The sequence below is a fragment of the Gymnoscopelus microlampas genome (genome assembly GCF_963454915.1).
Source record: "Gymnoscopelus microlampas genome assembly, chromosome: 7".
NCBI lineage: Eukaryota > Metazoa > Chordata > Actinopteri > Myctophiformes > Myctophidae > Gymnoscopelus > Gymnoscopelus microlampas.
The window spans coordinates 24,473,968-24,498,445 of NC_139944.1; the positions used below are offsets into that span (position 1 = coordinate 24,473,968).

Here is a 24,478-nt window from a genome sequence, read left to right on the forward strand (position 1 = left end):
TGTGACACTGTCACACGGTATGACCAAGTAAAGAAATGTCTTTACGACAAAAAAAAAATTATATATATATATATATATATATATATATATATATATATATATATATATATATATATATATATATATATATATATATATATATATATATATATATATATATATATATATATATATATATATATATATATGGTTTCTGCCCGACAACCAATGATAGACCGTGTCACTACTATCACTTACCTTGAACAGCAGCCACGACTCAAACATGAAATTAAAAAAACACTAAGAAAGAAGCAAATGACACGACGCACATCATTTGCTTTCTCTTTTAGTTTGCACAGACCTACAGCATAGATGACTGTTAACACAGTGTTAATGGGGCTACATGCTACCATAATGATACCAGACATAAATCACATAGCTCCACATCACATACATTTGTACACACAAACCACTAGTGAAGAACTAGTGCAATAGACAGGCAAGAAGAAAGAAATGTGTTTGTGAAAAGAAAGATAGACAAAAATAAAAAATCGATCAAATAACTCAGACACAAAAGTAAATAAAAACAAATAATCTTGTTATTGCTTTATTAAAGCAAAGAATAGAGAAAAAGAGGAGAAGTTACGACCACATATGGTCATATGTGATGTGGACCGATGTGATCAAAGTTTTGGGCGCAAATGACGTGAAACAATAAATAAAATCACATTAATCCACATCACAGAAAGGCACATGGTCCTATGTGATGTGGACCGACGTGATGAAGCTTTACCCACAAATGACGCGATGCAAATGACGTGAAACGATAGACGACGCAAATTACCACATACATGGTATGGTAGCATGCAGCATGTAGCCCCCTTAACAAGCAGCAGCTGCAATCAAAAGGTTCCTACCTTCCTGCCATCTTCACTTACGGAAGTCTACTTCTTGTCATCTTCGTGTTCTGTAAAGACACAAAAAAGAAAACAAAAACGTTGAGTTGAGCAGGCCTTACAGGGTGACATTTTGGAAGCCAAGATGGTCTGTAGAGCCATAAGCTGGTCACTGACAGGGCTGTGTCACCATTATGGCATTTTACTTGAGTAATTGTCACAAATAATTGTGATTAAGGATTTAATTGTATTGTACATGAACATTGAACATGTTTGAAAATAAATCAACATTTTTGTAACTAGAAGAGTGGGCACCCGGGAAAAGTGGGCACTTCAATGTGTAATTGGCCATTTCTATTCCTCAAAGTAAGTAATTAAGTAACTTAAAGGAGTAGTTCACCCACAAAATGACTTATTTTCTATCAATTGCACACGCCATGAAGCCTTAATTCATGGATTTGTTTTTGTCGCATTCCTATGCCAATAATTAGATTCCCGTCTCCTACCGGCTAATGTATCCGGTAGGAGACACAAAGTAAATTATTTGTGTCTCCTACCGGAAATACACCCGGTCATCAAATGATTGGCTTAGTAATGAGACAAAAACTAAATAATGAATTCAAGGCTTCATGGGGTGTGCAATTTATAGAAAATAAGTGTTTTTTTGGGTGAACTACTCCTTTAAGTACATGCTTTGAAGATGCTTGACTGGCCTACAGCCACTGTGGGCATAAAACAATACGTTTTAGGTCTGATAATGATGTACCCACCCGTACATGTTCACATCATGTATACTTTACATTACTTAAAAAGGGATAGTTCACCCAAAAACATACTTTTTTTCGATTAGTCACCCCACGGAGCCTTGAATTATGGACCGGTAGGCACAAAGGAGACTCTTTGTATCTCCTACCGGAACCGCTGCCGGTCATCAAATTATTGGTTTAGGAATGAGACAAAAACAAAAACATATTCATGAATTCATGTCTCCATGGGGTGACTAATCCATAGGAAAAAGTGTTTTAAACCGTTGGTTCTCAAAGTGGGGTCCGGGGACCCCCAGGGGTACTTGAGGGGGTTCCAGGGGGTCCCCAGCTAAATGATGGACAGGAACCAAATGGACCCTTATGGGTCTGTAACTCAGAGAGTGTACAAATGGAACCAAATGGACCCTAACGGGTCCATTTGGTTCCATTTGTACACTCTCAGAGTTAAATTGACATTGGTTTTACAATGTGAATTGGGGTCCCAGAGGTATAAATGCCACTAAATGGGGGTCCGTAGCCTAATGCATGTCAAACTGGGGGGTCCTTGAAATGAAAATGGTTGAGAATCACTGCTAGAGAGCCGTAAAAACCTTCTCTTATTGGGGTCCCTGGCTTATCTTTTCAAATGGGGGTCCGCGGGGTAATAAGTGTCAATTAGGGGGTCCTTGACATGAAAAAGTTTGAGAACCACTGTTTTAAACTATCCCTTTAAGACAGGGGTCTTCAACGTTTTCAGGCCAAGGTCCCCCTAGCTGAGAGAGATGAAGCAGGGACCCCCTCTATATTGTATAAAATTGTGTTTGGGATAAACTTTTGCTGCTCTTTTTTCCCTCTACACCTATAACTCTTTGCTAAAAAAATAGCCGATCTACAAGCTCACTACGCCTTGCAGCGCGAGGCGTTGTGAGCTTGTAGATCTGCTATTTTTGGCTTAAGTTCTCCTCAGCAAAGGGATGCTAGGGTTCAAGTGGTTAATGTAAAAAAAGATTTGGCGGACCCCCTGTAGTAACTCTGGGTCCCGGACCCCCTGTTGAAGACCCCTGCTTTAAGAACATTTTGCAAATTCTTCATTTGCTTTACATTTTGGGAGAAACATTGCCAATTTAGCAAAGAGGTGCCGTCTATTCCTGTATCAAACACCATGTTCAAGTAAAGTCTACAATGCTTATCATTTCATCAAGTTTCAGAAACAACTAAAGACAGTGGCTCTCAAATGTTTTCATATCAAGGACCCCCACATGAATATTCATTTGGCCAAGGATTGGGCCTCTTCCTTACTTCCTTCACATTACCACGTTACCAATGATACAAATGAAGGCTCTGTTCTATTTAGTGTAGCACAGTGGTTCTCAAAGGACACCCATAACTCTGAGTGTACAAATGGAACCAAATGGACTGTAATTTGTTTCCATCTGTACACTCAAGAGTTACACACCCGTAAGGGTCCATTTAGAACAGAGCCTTCATTAGCATCATTGGTAACACCTGTGAAGGGAAATGAGGAAGAGGCCCGATTTATTTCCAATATGGCCGCTGATTCCAAAACTCCAGTTTGTGCCTCCTACCTCCAGCATGGTTGTGTGTTACAGTGAAATTGGTGACCTTCAGAAAACATGCGACCATCTCGTGGACTTCACAAAAACATCACCACGTCCAAATGTAAATAACAACCGTTTGTTTATGGTCACCAATTTCTCCATAACACTGGAGGAGGCAGAATGTTGAGGGTTGGGATTCGGCTTGAAAATAAAACCACAGACGTCTTGGTTCAGCTCTCAGCCGCTAGACCAGTGGCTCTCAAAGTGATGTCTGATACCAGTCATCAGTTACCATGAGTATAAACCCTAGGGTTTATACTAGACCAGTCACAATTATTACGCAATAGCCTAATTGCAATTATTTGAATTTGCAATTATGTTTTGCATAATCGTCATAATCATTACCATGTTAATAATGTTCATATATTTTCAAACATTTTGTGGAAATAGCAGATCTACCAGCTCAAAACGTGTTGCGATGCGACACGTTCTGAGCTTGTAGATTGGCTATTTCCACTCTGCTAATCCCACTATGAATGTATTTGTTGTAATTAAATGATGTATATTATGTGTCATATCTACCTTGTGCAACTTTTGTTTACGAAGCCCTAAAAGCCAAAAATAAATTACATTTGTATTCATAATGTTCCCATGCTCAACGTCAAACACAATTAAATCTTTGATCGCAATCAATCATGTGAGTGAATCGTCAACTTCCATTTTGTAATGGTGACACAGCCCTAGTTTATAATGGCCAGCAGTGGTGGAAGAAAATACTGATTTGTTTTTACTTAAGTAAAAGTATCACTACTGCAATGTAGAAATACTCTGTTACAAGTTAAAGTCCAGAATTCAAAATTCACTTGAGTAAAAGTACAAAGGTACAGGTATCAAAATGTACTTGAAGTACCAAAAATAAAAAGTACTCATTATGTAGAATATCCCGTTTCAAAAGTTTTCAAAATATATCAAAATCTTTTAAAAATAGCCGATCTACAAGCTCACAATGCATCGCATTGTGAGCTTGTAGATCGGCTAATTTCAAATGGCCAAAATATATATAGGGCTGAATTGGTTAATAATTGTTTTTCTTAATTATAGTAAAAATCTACAAAGTAACTAAAATAAAGTTTTCAAATAAATGTAGTGAAGTAATAAGTACAATATTTGGATCCGAGATGTAGTGGAGTAAAAGTAAAAGTATTGAAATTTGGAAATACTCAAGGAAAGTACAAATCCCTTGAAATTGAACTTAATACAGTACTCAAGTAAATGCACCTAGTTACTTTCCACCACTGCTGGCCAGGTGTGATCCAGGTACGTACCGTGTGGGGCCTCCCGCCGCGTGGTTGAAGATAGCTGGTATTAATAGAGCCGCGTAGGTTGTATGGCACCACGTCCCGAGCACCGTACGCCTTGTATCTCAAACGGAGAACGTTCGTTGGCACCGTTATACGTTTCAGCTCTCAGGGCCTCGTTGTTGCGGCGACGCCATCGAGGTTCCATCTTCAAGCCCCTTGTCCTGAGTTACAGACACTCTATTACCAGCTATCTCCTGATGACTCCATCCATCCTTTGAACCTTCCCTGAAGCATTCATACAGTGAGTCAAACGCTGAGTCATAGCTAGGAGCCATGACTCAGCGTTTTTAACTCACTGTATGAAGTAGATTTAGTCCACTCTGCAGAAGGTCACATGATTAACCTGCAAGACACAGATATATACCAACATTAAATTTAATATATTGTATAATAATAACAATAATAATAGAAAATACAGTTTTTAAGTAGGCTATAGTGCAGGGGTGATACAACTTTGATGGTGTATAGGGCCACTATATTTCCACACTCACTCCAGAGGGACACATTGCATATTATTGTTACTGTCGGGCAGATTTTTACTTTTTTTGTAAATTAACCCATTGAGACCTGAAGCCGATTCTACATGTCTCCTAAATCCCAACAGTTTTCTGAAAAACGTATGTTTCTATATCAGTGGTGCTCAATCTTTTTCATGTCAAGGACCCCCAAAATTATATGCATTTGGCCGTGGACCCCCATCAAAATATCTTGTTCCAGGGACCCCCCAGAAGCAAAGATTTGAGTTAAAAATGTTCGCTTTAAAAAAATATATATTCAAAGATTTGCACACATTTTCACGATTTTTCAAAAATAGCAGATCTACAAGCTCGTAGCATGAGCTTGTATATCTGCTATTTTTGAATAGCCCAAAGTGTAAAATAATGCTTTTTAGCTCAAATCTAAAAATGACACAGTTCCAGGTATTAATGGGTTAAATTCGTCATTCTAGTATGTCACACAAAAGTAGCAAAAAATAGCTGATCTACAAGCTCAAAGCGCGTTGCATCGCGACGCGTTTTGAGCTTGTAGATCAGCTATTTTGGAATTGGAATCCTGACAGTTTTTTTTTAAATTTAATTTCAAACGGATTTGCTTATAATTAAGTTAACTTTATGAACTTAAATACAAATACATTGGATATAAAGTCATTGAACTAATAATATAGACTGGAGTAATTAAAGCGGGTCATGATTGCATGTTTGGAATTGGAACAGCTGAAATCAATAACATATATCACTATTAACCTGCGGGCCGCATTAAGTTAAGGTGAGGGCCGCGTGTGGCCCCCGGGCCGCCAGTTGCCCATGTATGCTATAGTGTTAACCCTTTAAGACCGGGAACGCGTCAGTGTAAACACTTTAACCATTATCTTACACTTTGGCTATTCAAAAATAGCAGATCTACAAGCTCACCGAGTGCGGCGCTATGAGCCTGCATATCTGCTATTTTTTGAAAAATTGTGAAAATTTCTGAATTTCTTTTACTCAAATTTTTGCTTCTGGGGGGTCCCTGGAACAAATATACATATCATTTTGGGTGGTCCTTGTCCTTGACATGAAAAAGTTTGATTATAGCAACATAAGTTTTTTTCAAAAAACGTATGATTTAGAACATTGGTTCTCAAAGTGGGGTCCGGGGACCCCCAGGGGTACTTGAGGGGGTTCCAGGGGGTCCCCAGCTAAATGATGGACAGGGACCAAATGGACCCTTATGGGTCTGTAACTCTGAGAGTGTACAAATGGAACCAAATGGACCCGTTAGGGTCCATTTGGTTCCATTTGGTTAGGGTCCATTTGGTTCCATTTGTACACTCTCAGAGTTAAATTAACATTGATTTTACAATATGAATTGGGGTCCCAGAGACATACATGCCATTAAATGGGGGTCTGTAGCCCTAATGCATGTCAAACTGGGGGTCTTTGAAATTTAAAATGGTTGAAAATCACTGCTAGAGCCGTAAAAATCTTCTATTATGGGGGTCCCTGGCTTATCTTTTCAAATGGGGGTCCGCGGGCTAATAAATGTCTATTTGGGGGTCCTTGGCACGAAAAAGTTTGAGAACCACTGATTTAGAAGACATTTGTAGAATCCCCCCAGAAGCAAATATTAGTGTTAAAAATGTTCGCTTTAAAAAAACATATTGAAAAATGTGGACACATTTTCAAGTAGTACCATCAACAGTAGCAGATCTACAAGCTTGAAACGTGGCACAAAGCAACACGTTTTGAGCTTGTAGATCTGCTACTTTTGCCATTTTTTTTAATCCTGAAAAGTAACAGTTTGGGACATTCTATGGTTTCCTCCCGATAGAGACGATATTATAGTTTCATCTTAGCCTTAGATCAAGACTCAGATTTCTTATCGATTTTGATATCGATATTTAGTTTAGATTACTTATTATCCTGCCTGAGTGTTATTTATCTTATGCAATTTAACTCAGTTTAATCTCTATCCTTAGGCTTTTACATTTGTTTTGTTCTAGATATTTCATGAAAAGTGCTGTACAAATAAAATGACATTATTATCATTATCCTATCTTTGACATTCTTAACACTCTCCAAAAATAGTGTTTGTTAGTTGGTTCCATGTTAAAGTCTCAAACATCTTGATAAATGTATGTTACTCTAAATATAACATGTTTATCTCAAAGCCACAGATGTTATCCCACCATACAGACCTTTTATGTTCGGTAATATTCCGCATTATTCGATAAATAAATGTTTCAATCTGGTCTGTCTGAACATCACTGTATATATCATTCAATGGGTGTAAGTGGCGCTGTTGCAGGTGAACACCGGTATTACACCCCATGTAATCCAGGAAATACAATGACGTTCATCCACAGAGGGGATTAAAACACTTCTTTATTAATCTATACTGAACATTAACTGAACACCAACACCCCGTATGTACGGATAACATCTGTGGCTTTAAGATAATCACTTTATATTTACAATGCATACATAAGTATAGACGCACGAGCCTTAAACACAGAACCACAAACTATTTGGTAAAGTGGCTGTTGCAGCAGGTAAATGTCCATGTAAATGTGGAACTAGAACGGCGTTCAGACGCACACGGGACTAAGACGCGTCTTTATTAAACTCTACGTAATATTACGGAACACAACAGACCCGTATGGACGGGTAACATCCGTGTCTTTGTGTTTAAACACTTTATATGTTGGATTGGGTTCATTTATGAGGATTTATGATCCGTTTAAAACTACCAACAAACATCAGACTCGATCACCATAAATAATACAATCCCTGACGGGCCGTCTTGATCCAAGACTAAAGTAGATTTATAAACACACATGAACATATGGCAGGGTTAGATCTACAAACCCCCACACAGTGAGTGTTTAAACTTTAGATATAAATCAAACATTACCTTCAGCAGAGCGGCACGACGTGGTGCCATAGAGGTATGCGTGGTGCAAGCTAAAATGTTTGAAAGCAGACGTACTTCTTCTTCTTCTTCTTTAAATCCGTATTCACATCCGGTTTAAAGCCCCGCCTACTGGATCCGGTGCGTTGAACACGTTCAAACGAACGTCACATGGACAAACCATTTGCGTTTTCTGACCGGATCTTCATCCTGCAGAGTGAATAGATCCCCACAGACTGCTTTTTATTCATCAACACTAAATCATCTTCACCTGTGCAGAGCAGCGGTGTAAAGTAACTAAGTACATGTACTCCTGTACTTAGGTACAATTTTGAGGTATTTGTACTTTATTTGAGTATTTTCAATACTTTTACTTCTACTCCACTACATCTCAGAGGCAAATATTGTACTTTTACTTCACCACAATTACTTGAAAGCTTTAGTTACTAGTTACTTTATAGATGTTTAATATGATTACAAAACATGCATTAACCACTACAGTCCTACGCATACTTAATAGGCTATTTGAAATCTACAAGCTCACAATGCGAGCTTGTAGATCTGCTGTTTTCAAAGCATTTTTACACATTTGGAAACTTGTGAAATGGGATATTCTGCAAAATGAGTACTTTTACTTTCAGCACTTAAGTATATTTTAATGTGAATACTTTTGTACTTTGCATATGTGAATTGTGTATATTTACATATTTGAATAAATTGTCTATTTAAAACCAGTATGTTTTAAAACAAAAAAAATCGATTCAATTTAAAATACAGCATCACAATCATTTTAACCACTTTATCCATATTTTATACTTTGGCCATTCAAAAATATCAGATCTACAAGCTCACAGCGCGTCACTTCGAGGCGGCGCAGCGAGCTTGTACATCTGATATTTTTAAAAATGTTTGAAACATCTTGAAAATGTTTGGAACATTTTGAATGATGTTGAATTTCTTAACATAACTTTTCTCTTCTGGGGGTCCCTGGCACTAAATATTTTTCAGATGGGGGCCCCTGGGCCAGGGGGTCCCTAGGGGTCCGTGGCCATAAAGCATACGTTAATGTGGGGGTCTCTACTGATTTATAGCATCCATAACTAGACGCGTCGCAATTCTGGGAAATTGCAAAGTGTGGTTGCGCCGACCGTATCACGACTCGAGGGATACGCCGGGAGGAATACCGTCGGAGGCCGTGCGACGTGCCATTCGAATCGGGTGCCGATCGGATCCTGCCTTCGTGATACGTGCCGTTTTGATTTTAGGAAATAGGCCCCTCCCACTAAATAAATAGGCCCCTCCCACAAATGTAACAGACCAATCGTATTGTCACGTCACTCCTGATATCACTTTTATTTCATTTTGAGAGGACTGATCCCCCCAAAAATCATGTTTTTGCCTCGGTTACATTTTGTGCATTTGTGGCGCCCCCTATGGGTCAAAATGTAAATGCTGAATTTGTTGAGTAAACCATCCTCAACATGTGATTCAAATTTGGGATTCACCGGACGTTTCGTTCGTGATTTCTGGCATTTTTGGTAAAACAGGCCCCTCCCACTAACTTTGGAAGCCATTTACGGACGAAGGGTAAGGACTATCAAAATGCCGTTTGGATATGTTTATCGCATGGGCCCAGAGATCATGTGTACCGATTTTTTACATAGAAAATTTGGACAAAATATGTGGGAGGAGGAGCTAAAAGTGTGTTTTGATGAAAATTAAAAATGGCGGAAAATCTATCCTGACACAAATGCGTCATGACCCAAGGAATCTAGGGAAAAAATATTTTTAATTTACGACCTACGGTTCAAGAGTTATAGGCCAAAACGTAAAGTGGGCTGTTATAGCGCCACCATGAGGCCGACTGGTGTAATTCTTTTTCCAATAATTTTGGACTAAATCATGAACCACCCCTCCAAGTCTTGAAACTCTAGCCCTTACGGTTTCTGAGAAATAAATACTTGAATGGGAGTTTTTTCATTTTCCCATTAAAGTGGATGGGGACATTTAATGCACTAATAAATCAATATCAATTAAACTATGAAACCAATCTCTTAGCAAAATACAAGCACACGATTCCCGGTGAAGCCGGTCATTTTGACATATGGCACTAAATTGGGAAAAATAAATTGTGGGAGGAAATGCGGTTCAAAATAAACTGTTATGGCCTCGGAGGATAACAATAGTCTGGTTGCCCTGTTAGGGCAACCACACTAATTATATAAAAATAATTCAGTGAGGAGCAGTACTCGACCATAGCTGAGTGGTCAGTGAGCTTACCTGGGGGATCCAGATTAGGCTCTGGTCGATACAGGTTCGATTCCAGGCCAGGACACATGTTGAGGTGTCACTGAGCAAGACATTGGAGTGGAGTTTTGAGGTGAAAGTGTTTTTTTGAGGTCCGAAAATCTTCCATTGGCCTCCATTATAAATCTCTGAACTTTTAAAGGAGTACAATTCTAAAACTATGAAACTTTTTTCCCTAATATCTAAAAAACGCTGTGATATTAGTCTGGAATCTCTGTGGTCCCTCACAACTTCAGAGGGAGAGAAGTCCAGTCTGGAACCAGGCTATTGTCAATGAAAATGGACATTTAAAGGGAAAAAAGTCCAAACTTTGGCAGGCTACTAGTCCTACACACTTACATCTGGTAACCCCATTCATACTTTAAAATGTTCATCTTACTGTGGACATGTTTGCCTGAAAAATAATCTTTGAAATGTTTCATAGTTTTAGAAATATACTCCTTTAAAAGTTCAGAAATGTATAATGGAAGTCAATGGAGGATTTTGGCACCTAAAAAAAAGAAAAAAGAAAAACTCACCTAGAAACTCCATTCACACTTTTTATAATTCAGCTTAATGTGGACACAAATGCTTGAACTTTTTACTTTGAAATGTTTTGTAGTTTTTGAGATATGTAACTTTTAAAACTTATATCTGAAAACTTTGGCACCTCGCTGTTTAACCTATAAATTTGATTCACAATTTGAAAAATCCACCTTACTATGGACATTCATGCTTGAGATTTTTTATTTGTTTGTTTATTTGTAGTTTTAGAAATATTTAACTTTAAGCGCCCAATGCAATGTCAATGCGGCAATGGACATGGGGGGACGTGGGAATGACCCATCACGTTCATGTAATGTCAATGTACAAAGCTTAGTGTGCTTGTCTACTGTCATTACCATTAGTTGTGGAATAGACTCTATAGCCGTAGAACCATGTACAGTTATCGTTCTTGGTGTGGAGGGACAGCCCTCTACACTTATTTACATTTCACATCACATTTGTCATTGTGTAAAATGATCTAAAACACAGCATGAGCACTTGTTAGTGTCAGGTTACGCACGTGGGATCGAACTGGCGACCTTGGGATCCACACCCCCTCTTCTTAGAAACCCTAGTTTTAACATTTCAGTGCTTTTTGAAAATATTCGGATACATAATTGCTAGCAGCAGATTGTTTGGGTTAAGTATCAACCTCAGTAAGTCCCAAGGCTTCACGATTAGAGTCGGTGGCAATGTAGTCACAAGTAAGGAAAAGGTCTTATTTGGGTTGTATATTGGATAAGAATCACACAGGTGAAAGAAGGCTCTGAAGGTGGTCTCGAAGGTCAATCAAAGAACAAGATGCTTGTGCAGGATATATCTCCATATACCAACAGAAGTGCAATGAGGACCTTAGCCGGTGCTCTCATTCAGTGTCTGTCTGTCTGTCTGTCTGTCTCTATCTATCTATCTATCTATCTATCTGTCTGTGGCCTGCTCTTTACTGCAAAGCATCTTTTGAAGACTAACATCCATAATAACAATTAAGACACAAGGAAAAGTGTGACTAAACACGGAGCATGGTGGCTCACAGTGTTAAGACACTCTCTATGCCCCCAAAGTCCTGGGTTCAAATCCCACCAAGGGTAGCCTATAGTCTTTACTGCCAGGCTGTTTTAAAGCCTGACATCCAACACTTAAGGCACAAGGAAAAGTGTGATGTCTTCTATCATTTCTATTCTATGTTGTTCTATGGTGCTTCCCTGTCATCTATGTTGCTTCCTATGGTGCTTCCCTGTCACCTATGGTGCTTCCTATGGTGCTTCCCTGTCACCATGGTGCTTCCTATGATGCTTCCCTGTGACCTATGGTGCTTCCTATGGTGCTTCCCTGTCACCATGGTGCTTCCTATGATGCTTCCCTGTGACCTATGGTGCTACCCTGTCATCTATGGTGCTTCCTATGATGCTTGCCTGTCTTCTATGGTGCTTCCTATGGTGCTTGCCTGTCTTCTATGGTGCTTCCTATGGTGCTTACCTGTCATCTATGGTGATTCCCTGTCATCTATGGTGCTCACGCCTCACTATGGTCCTTACCTGTCTCCTATTGTGTTTATGGTGCTTACCTGTCATTGGACCACATAGTAATATCCTCCAGCTGCATGTCCCGCCCCATTCCCTCAGGTCCAGTGATGCCGGCCTCCTGGAGGTCCCCAAGACCAGGCTCCGAACCTGGGGCACAGTGGCTGCCCCCTCCCTCTGGAATGCACTCCCCAACCATATCAGAGACCCCTCCATACGTTCCTTCAAAATCACCCTGAAAACCCACCTGTTTAGAATAGCTTTTTCTTATTTTTATTTTTATTATTTAAAAAAAAAAAATTGTTTCCCTTTTCTCTCTTCCCAGCCCGCCACACACAAAGCAACTTTGAGAACTTAGGAAAACGCTACATAAAGTTCAGGCTTTACTTTGTATGCTCGCACTCCCTCTCTGTATACTACATTCTCTAAATTATTATCCCTGTGGTGGTGGGGGATATGACTGTTTTTTTGTGTAATCAGTCACCCCTGCCTTTCTAGCTATAACTCTAGTGTGGGGTTTGAGCCACGTGGCTTGAATAAAAACATTCAGGCATTTACGACATTGACTCATATTTCCCAAAATGGTATTTCAAACAATTTATGCCCACAAAGTACAGCATGCGAAATGTGCTTGTTTTTAGTAGTAGGCCTACACCTGTCAGGTGTACAACTCTATGTCCTCACTGATCAACGGTGTTACTTTCACTGAGGATTTAAATTCATAGGGGATAAATGGCTTCTTCTGTGACAGCAGCCATCTGGAGAGATGAACCCATTAACTTTTAATGAGGCAGGAGGCAGAACAGCAGCACTTGAAAACATCTCAGCAGCAGTGACAAGCTGCTCATTATGTCACATTTCGTTGCTGTAGGGTGGAAACCTTGTATGTCCAAAACCATCTTTAATTAAATAAATAAAATAGTGAACGGCGCATTGTGAAACCCTGTGAACCTATATCCACTATTTTCTCTACTTTTGTGCAACTCTCTTATATGATGAAGGAGGGCATTCATTTACGAAAAAACATAACCAGTTGAAATATGGAGGTATGAGGTTTCTGCCCGACAGCAGCGATTTACAACTCAAATACAAACATGCGTGTTAACCGAAAATAATCTATGCAGTATGAGAGTAGCTACGGTAGAATGGTCGTGTTTGCAATAATATCCAGGCGACAGAACAGCAAAGGAACACGCTAAATTGCTTTGGTGGCAGATTTTAATCTTGAATCTGACACTTCATAGTCGTTATGACACAAGAGAATCTCAAATGATAAACAACCAACACTCTGACAAAATATACACACAGCAGACGCACTGAAAAGCTCAGTTCAAAAGAAGAAAACAAAGATAACAAACGACACGAACAACAATGCCAAGACTTTTAAAAAGTGACCCTTTGTATGCCAATAGAATGCATTAAAGTGTCCACTGTCCACCATACAACAACATCACTTAATCATCATGAGTAATGTCTAATTTATGCTCCATCGTACAACGGCGTCGCAGACGCAACGTAGCCAATCTATAAGCTCACAACGTGTCACAAACGTGACACGTTGTGAGGCTATAGATCGGGTATTTTTGGGCCACGACACCGTCGTATGACAAATTATATATTGGGCTTAAATTAATTTGATCAGATATACTCCCCCCTATAAGCTCATTCAACTTCAAATGTTAACCATTATTTTGGGCCATTCACACCAAGCACTATAACGATCACTATAACTATATCGTTCACCATTGTTGTCGTTATAGTTGTGGTGTGGAATCTGCCATCCACTTGAGTTAAAAACATTTATAAAACTATATATTTATATAGTTATAGCGCTTGGCATAAACGGCCCTTTAGACTCCTTCTAATCATTTTTCTATTATTTATTGTATGCATGGATTTCATGCATAGACTTACAGGACTCCTTGGTGTAGCATAAAAACATTAATGTAATGAAATAACACAAAAACACAACACAAAAAATGAAGGTCTCCACATTCATTATTAGATTTAGAAGAACAATATCAGTCACCTGAAGCAGGGATGTGTGTTTTGAACAAGTCTCACATGGAGTTTGAAGTTGAATGCTTGGGCTTATATAGGAGGGGGTGTGTCTTATCAATTTAATATCAAATATCTAAATACCGAATTAAGCCACTTAAAAACTGTGTGGAGTGCACACAAGGATAAGGATAATTCCTTTTAACAGGTCGTTCATGAAAGTCCTTGCGGTCTTGTTTCCAATGAGAACCTGTGAGCAATTAGGGGTTAAGAGTCTTGCTCAGGGACAAATTTCATTTCATCGACACATATGCTGGCATGGCCTGGAATCGAACCTGGGGCAACCAGGGCCTCTGGCTCCCTAGGCGGGCTCACTAACCATTCAGCTATGGCCGCCCCATAAAGAGGCCGCCCTCACAAAGAGTAGAGTAGACATAAAAATGACCCCAAAAGTGTTTTAAAGTGAAAGTCCCCTTTAAGTTGATTGATTGTGAACATGGGACATGTGCATTCTTCAGTAATCAGTTGAAGTGTGATGTAAAATGTTGTAAATAGCCCTGTCGAATTCACAAGTACCGGTACAAAATACCATGATCCCAATTCTGAACATCAATGAGCATTCAAAAAACACTCTTAAAGGGACATGTTCATATTCAGCAGTGACAGTGATGAAGTAAAATAAAAAGACCAGTTTGTATGTATTTTCTACGTAACAAATTGTCATACTACCAGTTTGTTGATCTTATAGCGAATGAAAAATTGACAATGTTGGGACAAAAGGTTTCATCTTTTCTTTTTTTCTGACAAAACAACAGGCAACACAAAACACAACAATACCGCAAAAAACAGCAACAAAAATGCAACAAACAAAAACTTCAAATGGTTCTTTGAAAAAACAAATGAAGTGAAATTATAGCTCACATTCAAGTAAAAACAAATAAACAAACAAACAAACAGAAACATAGTTTTTTATAGATTAACCACAGTACACCTTGGCAAGTAGTCACAAATGATTCCAGACACCACCAGGCACCTATGAATTTCCAATGAGCAACAATACAATAGCAGGTAGGTTTATAGTACTGTAGGTACAGTATCATGGTCAGTATCATGTCAGCATCATGGTCAGTATCATGTCAGCATCATGGTCAGTATCATCTCAGTATCATGGTCAGCATCATGTCAGTATCATGGTCAGCATCATGTCAGTATCATGGTCAGCATCATGTCAGTATCATGGTCAGTAATTCTTTCAACACAAATGTAAAACAAAAACAAAAAAACTACTTGAAAATAGTGAAAACATGTTGTGATACAATATGTTATGAGCTAGCAGATTATTTTCACTATTTTCATCATGTAATCTCGATAGGGTTTAAGCAGTTCACTTTCAATTCTTTGGTTTCACTTAATATCTCTGGGGCCATTTTGCAATGTTGAGCTTATATAAATGACTGGTGTATTCACATTATGTCCCAATAGTTTATTTCAAAATAAACTATTGGGAACATACATGAATGTTTAGTCCAAATTATTATAATTATTTCTATTTTCAGCTGCTCAGGATTAAGCCTACTTTAAGCTCCATTGAACAACAGTGTTGCTCATATGTAGAAAATTATGGATGTTTCGATGAGTGACACCGTCGTGGGACATATACATTACCTTTAGGTTTTTGGACTTTTAACTGCACTTAATTGAAAGTGAACTGTCCCTCAAAAATAATCACAGATGTTTGCTGTTGTCACAGTGGTCCTCAACCTTCTCGATGTGTGACACATTACACACATAGGTCACACCTTTTCACTTTCAGTTGATATTCATCCTATTTCACCAGGCTATTGGTAGTCAGCCTAAAGAGTATGGCAACTGTCCATTAAGCCATAGGACATACTGTAAAAGCATTCCCTGCAAATTAATTGACATGATCATGTATTTGTATATTGGAAAAATATATTCTTAAATCACATCATACTCACGGCAACCAAAGTGTGTCTGTGGTGTCCTGGATTGTAACGCTCTGGTTGAGAACCACTGCCTCACCATACAGTACGTCAGTATAAAAGTCTACTTACTGTACATCTGAAAACACAGTGCCAAGGCAGACTCACAGTTTCACAGAGTGGGCTGGGTAGGGTTTACAATATGAGGCTGACAGCATGGTGGGATGCTTATTGTGTGCCACTTGACAATGTTCTCCACCTCAGAAAACACACTGTTACAAATCATGTAATCTCTCTTATGGTCATGAGTGTGCACACTGAACAAACAGTACACTACACACTCACGCACGCACGCACGCGCACACGCACACACACACACACACACACACACACACACACACACACACACACACACACACGCACGCTTATAGTATACAGGCATGTAGGCACACACACGCACACACACACACACACACACACGCACACGCACACGCACAGGCACAGGCACAGGCACACGCACACGCGCGCACACACACACACACACACACACACACACACACACACACACACACACACACACACACACACACACACACACACACACACACACACACACACACACACACACACGCACACACGCACACAAACAGCAACAACTGTGGCATTAACAGCATCAGCTGACATATGGCTCTTCAAATGCCATGAAGATATCTAAAATTATATTATTTCCATTTCCCCCCCACCGCAAAATAGTTACAACAAACAACACAACACACCACACAGGACCAATCAAACTCAAGTGAACACAGTCTGTTGTCCTCATCTTTGTTCAAATTCCATTAAAGTACAAAGAGGATCTGTTTTGCTAGACGCACAGAACACAGTATGCCAGACAGTACCTGCTGATACTTGCTAACTGCACGGGGCCTTTCTGTGTGTTTTAATCCATTTGTTTATCTTCTCTGGCTAGAAGATCTTCTTTCCTATAAGAAACTGTTGCAAACAGAGCAATTCAGTTCATATCTACATATAGAAACACAATAAGTGCAAGATCGGTCGGTTTCACGTATTTCGGTGTCATCCTACTGTGGTCTGTCCGCGTCCCCTTCCCTGAGACAGGGAAGGGGCAGTCCGTCGTCGAGGCAGAACAGCTTGCTTCCCTCTTCTGTCCTTTCTCCTGTTTCTTCCTCTTCCTCCATTCGTTCTTCTTTTTTCCTGATCGGGTTGAGTCACATCAGTCAGCCACAGCCTCACAGAGCGGACACTTTGACGATGTTGATGCTAGCCGAGCTAGCGGTGGTGTGGATGCTCGGTGTCGCGGGGCATCCCGGGGGAGGCGGGGGTCTCCGTTGGGGGGGCTCGTGGAGGCCATCGCCGTCAGGGCTTAAGGCGGGGGGAGTCGGGAGGCTGATTATGGCCGTGGTGATCTGTCCACCCTTGCAGTTGACCCTGCTAATGTCATCGGTCTTGAAGTTGAGATTGGAGCGACTGGGGTGGAGGGAGGGAGGGAGAGAGGGAGGGAGGGAGGGAGGGAGGGGGAGAGGGAGAGGGAGAGAGAGAGAGAGAGAGAGAGAGAGAGAGAGAGAGAGAGAGAGAGAGAGCAATGGAATGTCACAGCCATCCTATAGTGGTCTAAAGTCATTCAGAGTATTAAACTCTTGTAATGTCCACAGTATCATGGAAATGTGATTCTCAACCCTTTTCATTTCAAGGACCCCAACATTGGTATTCATTAGATTAGGCCACGGACCCCCATTATACAGCTTTTATATTTCTGAGACCCCAATCTAATCAGAAAATCCTTAGTGTTATTTTTTTTACTCTGACAGTGTTAAACGGAACAAAAACGGACCATCAGGGTCCATTTAGTTCCGTTTGTACACTTTCTGAGTTACAGACCTGTAAGGGTCCATTTGGTTCCTAACTATCAATGATTTAGCTGGGGTATCCCTGGAACCGCCTCAGGGACGTGTTTGTACCTCCTGGAAGTTGGCTTGTGTCTCTTCTAAACTACCGCTGCTTTTCACTCGCTTCACTGGTGACAGAAGGAACTTGAAGCTTGGCTGAATGAACACGGAAACAATGCGGTGCGTCTGACCAATCACAGTAACCAAACTAGTTTGGGTAGTTACAACATCTCGGAGGTACCAAACACCCGGCATTTGTTCTGATCCCGCCCACCCGAACCTCTGAATGACAATCCTATAGCGGAACCGAACAGACGTCGGTTGTTTGGTGTAGTATGCACTGGGCTTAACTCTGAGAGGGTACAAATGGAACCAAATGGACCCTTATACGGTTCCATTTGGTCCCATCTCAGAGGGTCCGTGGCCTATGGCAGTGGTTTTCAAACTTTTTCATGTCAAGGACCCCCAAATTGATAAATAGTTGGCTGCGGACCCCCATCTGAAAATATGTTGTGCCAGGGACCCCCAGAAGCAAAGATTTGTGTTAAAAATGTCACTTATGGCAAAGATTTTTGAAAAATAGCAGATCTACAAGCTCATAGATCTGCCTAAGCGACGCACATGAAGCGACGCGCTATGAGCTTGTATATCTGCTGCTGAATAGCCAAAGTATAAAAGGTTAAAGTGGTTAAAATGATTGTGAAGCTATATTAAGTAATTTAGATGGGTACCCCCTGGTATACCCTCAAGGACCCCTAGGGGTCTCCGGACCCCACTTTGAGAACCACTGGCGTAAGGCATACCGAACTGGGGGTCCTTGAAATTAAAAAGTTTGAGAACCACTGCCTTATACGTAGGTTGTCTGACGTGTGAGTCACCTGGCAGTCCGAGATGGCAGCTCCCGACACTGTATGTGGATGGCACTCAGCTCCTGCAGGGGACCCGACTGGGTGGCTCCCGGGTGGTCAGGGGGCACGCTGGCATTGGGCAGAGCGACGTTCTTTTTGACCCGGTGGCTACAGCAGGTGCCAAAGGAGCTGTCCTGGCTGGACACGGAGGGGCTGCGGGACGGGTATTTCTGCAGGGACGTCTCTATGCAGTTCTGATCATAATATATCTGCTCATCAACAAACTCATGGGCCTGGAAAGGAACAGTGAGGAAAGAGGTAGGACAAAGATGCGCACGCGCGCGCGCACGCACGCACGCACGCACGCACGCACGCACACACACACACACACACACACACACACACACACACACACACACACACACACACACACACACACACACACACACACACACACACACACACACACACACACACACACACACACACACACACACACACACACACACAGAGAGAGAGAGAGAGAGGCAGGCTGTCAGACATATAGACAGACAGACACAAATTGAGTGATTTGGCACCTGCTCCAGTTTTTTTGCTATATAAATAAAGTTATTATTTGTGAAAAGTGGGCCCAAATGGACCTTATTATAAGTAAGTAAAATAAATACATAGATGAATAAACAAGTAAATTACTAAATCATTAAAATGACTGCGATTGACAGTTACAAGTGGACTCACAGTGGTTTTCTCCAAACAGTGCAGTAGGTGGTGGTGTTGGCATTCTATCAGCGACATAGTCTTGTTCAGCGTCTGTTCATCCACCTCCGTACCCTGGACACACACACACACACACACACACACACACACACACACACACACACACACACACACACACACACACACACACACACACACACACACACACACACACACACACACACACACACACACACACACACACGACAATTTAGTCACTATGTCTTTGCTAATTAGTTCATAAAGAAGATGACATTAATGGATGTAGTCCCCCGGACATGGAAGGCATTCCATGGTGAAGAACATGAATCATTGTGCATATTATAAGCCTGGTCCTCTACGGTGGGCGGCCGTGGCTGAGTGTGTGGAGAGGCCATCTGGGAATTGAAAGGTCGCCCCCAGTCTGTGTGTCAAACTCCTAACTGCTCCCCAGGTGCTTTATTAATGACAGCTACTGCTCTGCTCCTCCTAATAGTTAGGATGGGTAAATGCAGACAGCTACTGCAGCAAATACCCCAACAACAACTAAAGCGGACACAATGATTATCATTATAGTAAGAGGGAGGCGGGGGCTTCGTTGTCAGTAGTTGAATCAGTGATGACAAGCATTTAGTTTGACTCGGAGTGCACCCATTTTGACTGGCACAACTCTGGGTCAGGTTTGTTGCAGTGGTGGAAAGAGTACTACTGTACATTTCTTTATTTAAGTAAACGTTTCAATACTACAATGTAGAAATACTCTGTTACAAGTAGGAGTCGCGACGCATTGTGAGCTTGTAGATCTGCTATTTTCAAATGGCCAAAATATATATAGGGCTGAAGTGGTTAGTGTGTTTTGTAATAATAATCAAAATCTACAAAGTAACTAACTAAAGTTTCATATAATTGTTGTGGCATAAAAGTACAATATTTTATTCTGAGATGTAGTGGGGTAGAAGTAAAAGTATTGACAATTTTAAATACTGAAAAAAGTAATAAACACCTCAAAACTTTACTTAAAGGTAGGGTAAGTGATTTTCTTTGGTTAAAATAAGTGTTAAATAGCTCTATATTCTGATAGTACTCATTGCTATAGAGTGTTTGTTCAGTAAAAGGAGTATCCTTGTCTCTCCAGCTCTTTATAAAACAGAAAATGCATTTTCGTTTCAGTTTCATTTCCAATTTCATCCAATCAGGATAGAGAACTCAATCAGTATTTAGATTAAACAAGTGAAATTGGAAGTGATAACACTAAGAAATGAGCAGGCAAAATTGGAACTGTCTGGAACACTATAAAAATGAAGCTTCAAAATTGGTACTTTCTCCTGATTGGCTGAGATTTTGACACCTACCGGAAAATGTATTTTCTGTTTATTAAAGAGCTGGAGAGACGGGGAGACTCCTGTTACTGAACAAACACTGTATAGCAATGATTACTATCAGAATATAGTGCTTTAACCTTTTAACAAAATACTTTTTGTTTTAACCCAAAAATATCACTTACCCTACATGTACCTTTAAGTGCAGTACTTCAGTACTTAGTTACTTTACACCACTGGGTTTGTTGATGTTAATCTCATTTGCCTCCAGCCACATGGTTGCATGCTGTTGTGCACTGAGCTTGTAGAATCACTATTGTCGCCGTGTGACACCGGCGCACAACCAATTATAAATCAAGCCTTACCTGTTGCATTCTGCACAGACCAACGTCCACCGTTTACAACCAAATTATTTACCACACAATTAGTTAAATACTGTAGCTAGTTCTGAACACAATAATGTATAATTAGGTAGACCCCATGTGTCCTGGCTAGACATCATTATAAGCAATGTCTACGGGCCCAGACTAATGAATCGTCCATTCAGTAACCTCAGCAGTGTGCTCAGTTTACTGGCTGTACTAGATGCTGCAAAGAACATTCTAATTCCATTTTGTCAGCTAAAATTACAGATTTTAATGAATAGATCCATGTGAATTCCCTCGGTCTGAGATTGGTCTTTGAATCTGATTGCTTATTTTGTGCATTGGGCATGCCACATTTTTGGGCTATTACCATCGTTATCAGCCTTGCTTTGTGCAATTTGCACAAGTTTGCAAAGTAATTTCCCCTTTGGGATTGCTGAAGTATTTATTCATATTTGTAAGAAATTACACACCGCCAGTCTACCGTTTTCAATTCGGTAACTCATAACACGGCTCGAGGCTTTGCACGGTTGAGGAATCATTTGTTTTGGATGTTTCAGAATTGAGATTGTGGGGAAATATTCAAACTGATAGGTTTGTCAACTTGTGTGTATACTTGTCTAGGAATTAGTTTAACCACTTTCAAACTGGCGTCCCTATTTTGGGCATGTCATTATAGGTAAACATTGTCACAAATTGTGACAGCGACTAAGTACTTAGAAAAGCGCTATACAGTATATAGCGCTTTTCTAAGTAAAATACTGAAATGAATATATACATTTCAGTTATTATTATTAGCAATATTATAATGCAATATCTGTTGTACTCGTCCGTCCGTCCGTCCGTCCGTCCGTCCGTCCGTCCGTCCGTCCGTCCGTCCGTCTGTCTGTCTGTCTGTCTGTCTGTCCATTGAGACCAGGGTCTCTTTTTCAATGGTGCCCTGCATACAAAAGGACAATTACAACAATGATTTCCTAGATATGACAGATAACAAGGTACACATTAAACACTTCACTGCATATGCCTTCTTCCAGTATAAGGCCAGCTAAAAATCTTTTAAAAATAGCAAAAGAAACAAGGACATCTAACTTCAACTCTTCTTGACATTTGTTCCATACATAGGAGCATGCGTGCTGAAGACTGTATCTCCCAGCTATGGTTTTAGGCACCTTCAACATAACCTTATCTTGAGATCTGGTACCATGATGACGTGATGTTCTGAGATCTAATAGTTCTGTCAAACAAGTAGTGCTTTGTACGTGAACTGGGTGACTGACATGTTGCTTCTTTCTAAGAGCCAGGGAAGACCATCTTACCGAGGTGATGATTTGAGTTCTAAAACTTGCTGCTGTAACAAAGCGGAGTGCACTGTGATAAATTGCATCCAAGGGCTTTAAAGTACTGTCTGAGGCATGCGTATACAACATATCTCCATAATCAAATATCAGCATGATTGTAGCTTGAACGATCCTCTTTCTGTTTTCTATTGAGAAGCATGATCTATTTCGGTAGAGAAACCCGATTTTTGGTTTGATTTTCTTATCTAGATTTGCTATATGGGTTTTAAAAGAAAAGTCCTCATCTAGCTAAACCTCTATATATGATTTATGATTCAATTTGAGCCCCCCTCAGGGATAATATGGGGGCTAGTTTCCACTTTTTTATATTTGAGAAAATGAAACGGTATAATATGGGCATTGGTTGGATCGGAGGTTCTGGCCAAGCTTATCTGAACAACTTGACGCCGGTCACCCCCTTTATTGTAAGCTGATCATACTGACCATGATACTGACACGATATTAACCATGATACTGACTAAGATACTGACATGACACTGACATGATACTGCCATGATACTGACCATGATACTGACCATGATATTGACCATGATACTGACCATGATACTGACATGATACTGACCATGATACTGCCATGATACTGACCATGATACTGACCATGATACTGACTATGATACTGACATGACACTGACATGATACTGACCATGATACAGACATGACACTGACATGATACTGACATGATACTGACCATGATACTGCCATGATACTGACCATGATACTGACCATGATATTGACCATGATTCTCACCATGATTCTGAACATGATACTGACACGATATTAACCATGATACTGACTATGATACTGACATGATACTAACATGATACTGACATGATACTGACCATGATACTGACCATGATACTGACCATAATACTGACCATGATATTGACCATGATTCTGACCATGATTCTGAACATGATACTGACATGATACTGACCATGATACTGACCATGATTCTGACCATGATTCTGAACATGATACTGACATGATACTGACCATGATACTGACCATGATATTGACCATGATATTGACCATGATACTGACCATGATACTGCCATGATATGACCATGATACTGACATCATACTGACCATGATACTGACCATAATACTGACCATAATACTGACCATGATATTGACCATGATACTGACCATAATACTGACCATGATACTGACCATAATACTGACCATAATACTGACCATGATACTGACCATGATACTGATACATTGTCAGAAATTGTATTTTTTTTTTTAAAACAATGATAAAATAGCATTCACATTCCACACACACACACACACACACACACACACACACACACACACACACACACACACACACACAGAACTCAGCAGAGTGGAGAACGAACCCTTTGATGTCTCCATGTTTTCCTTTCTTTTGTTGTTGTTTGTTGTGAAGGTCTGCCATTTGGGAGAATTCCACACAAAAAGCTTGTGTGTTTGGAGATTGGGTCTTTTGATGTACTGTATGATTGGTTTAGTCTCTGTGTGACCCTGTCCCTCACTTTACAATGTCGCAAGAGAATGTCACAATCAATCCATTGTAGAGCTTCGTCCAACTTTTTCTTTTCAACTCTATTGATCACACGATTACAAGGTATAAAAGAGTGGCTGAATAGTTTTTTTGTGTGTACGAGCGGGTAGGGGGGAGGAAACTGCTGGTTTCCAGTCGGATTGGAACTGATTGATTGTGATTTTGTGGTGGATGTG

General features: G+C 40.2%; 1 protein-coding gene across 1 annotated transcript in view; it reads right to left on the minus strand.

Moving 5' to 3' along the window:
* Positions 1-17,474: 17,474 nt before the first annotated feature.
* The window catches only part of LOC311049332 (A-type voltage-gated potassium channel KCND3-like), a gene marked incomplete at both ends in the record, with an annotated part of 91,817 nt that continues 84,813 nt past the window's right edge, over positions 17,475-24,478 (minus strand). Inside the window, 3 exons of the mRNA XM_084062885.1 lie at positions 17,475-17,712; positions 19,010-19,272; positions 19,718-19,810. Of these exons, the coding sequence (XP_083919011.1) occupies positions 17,475-17,712; positions 19,010-19,272; positions 19,718-19,810 (594 nt within the window). The remainder of the gene's footprint in view (positions 17,713-19,009; positions 19,273-19,717; positions 19,811-24,478) is intronic.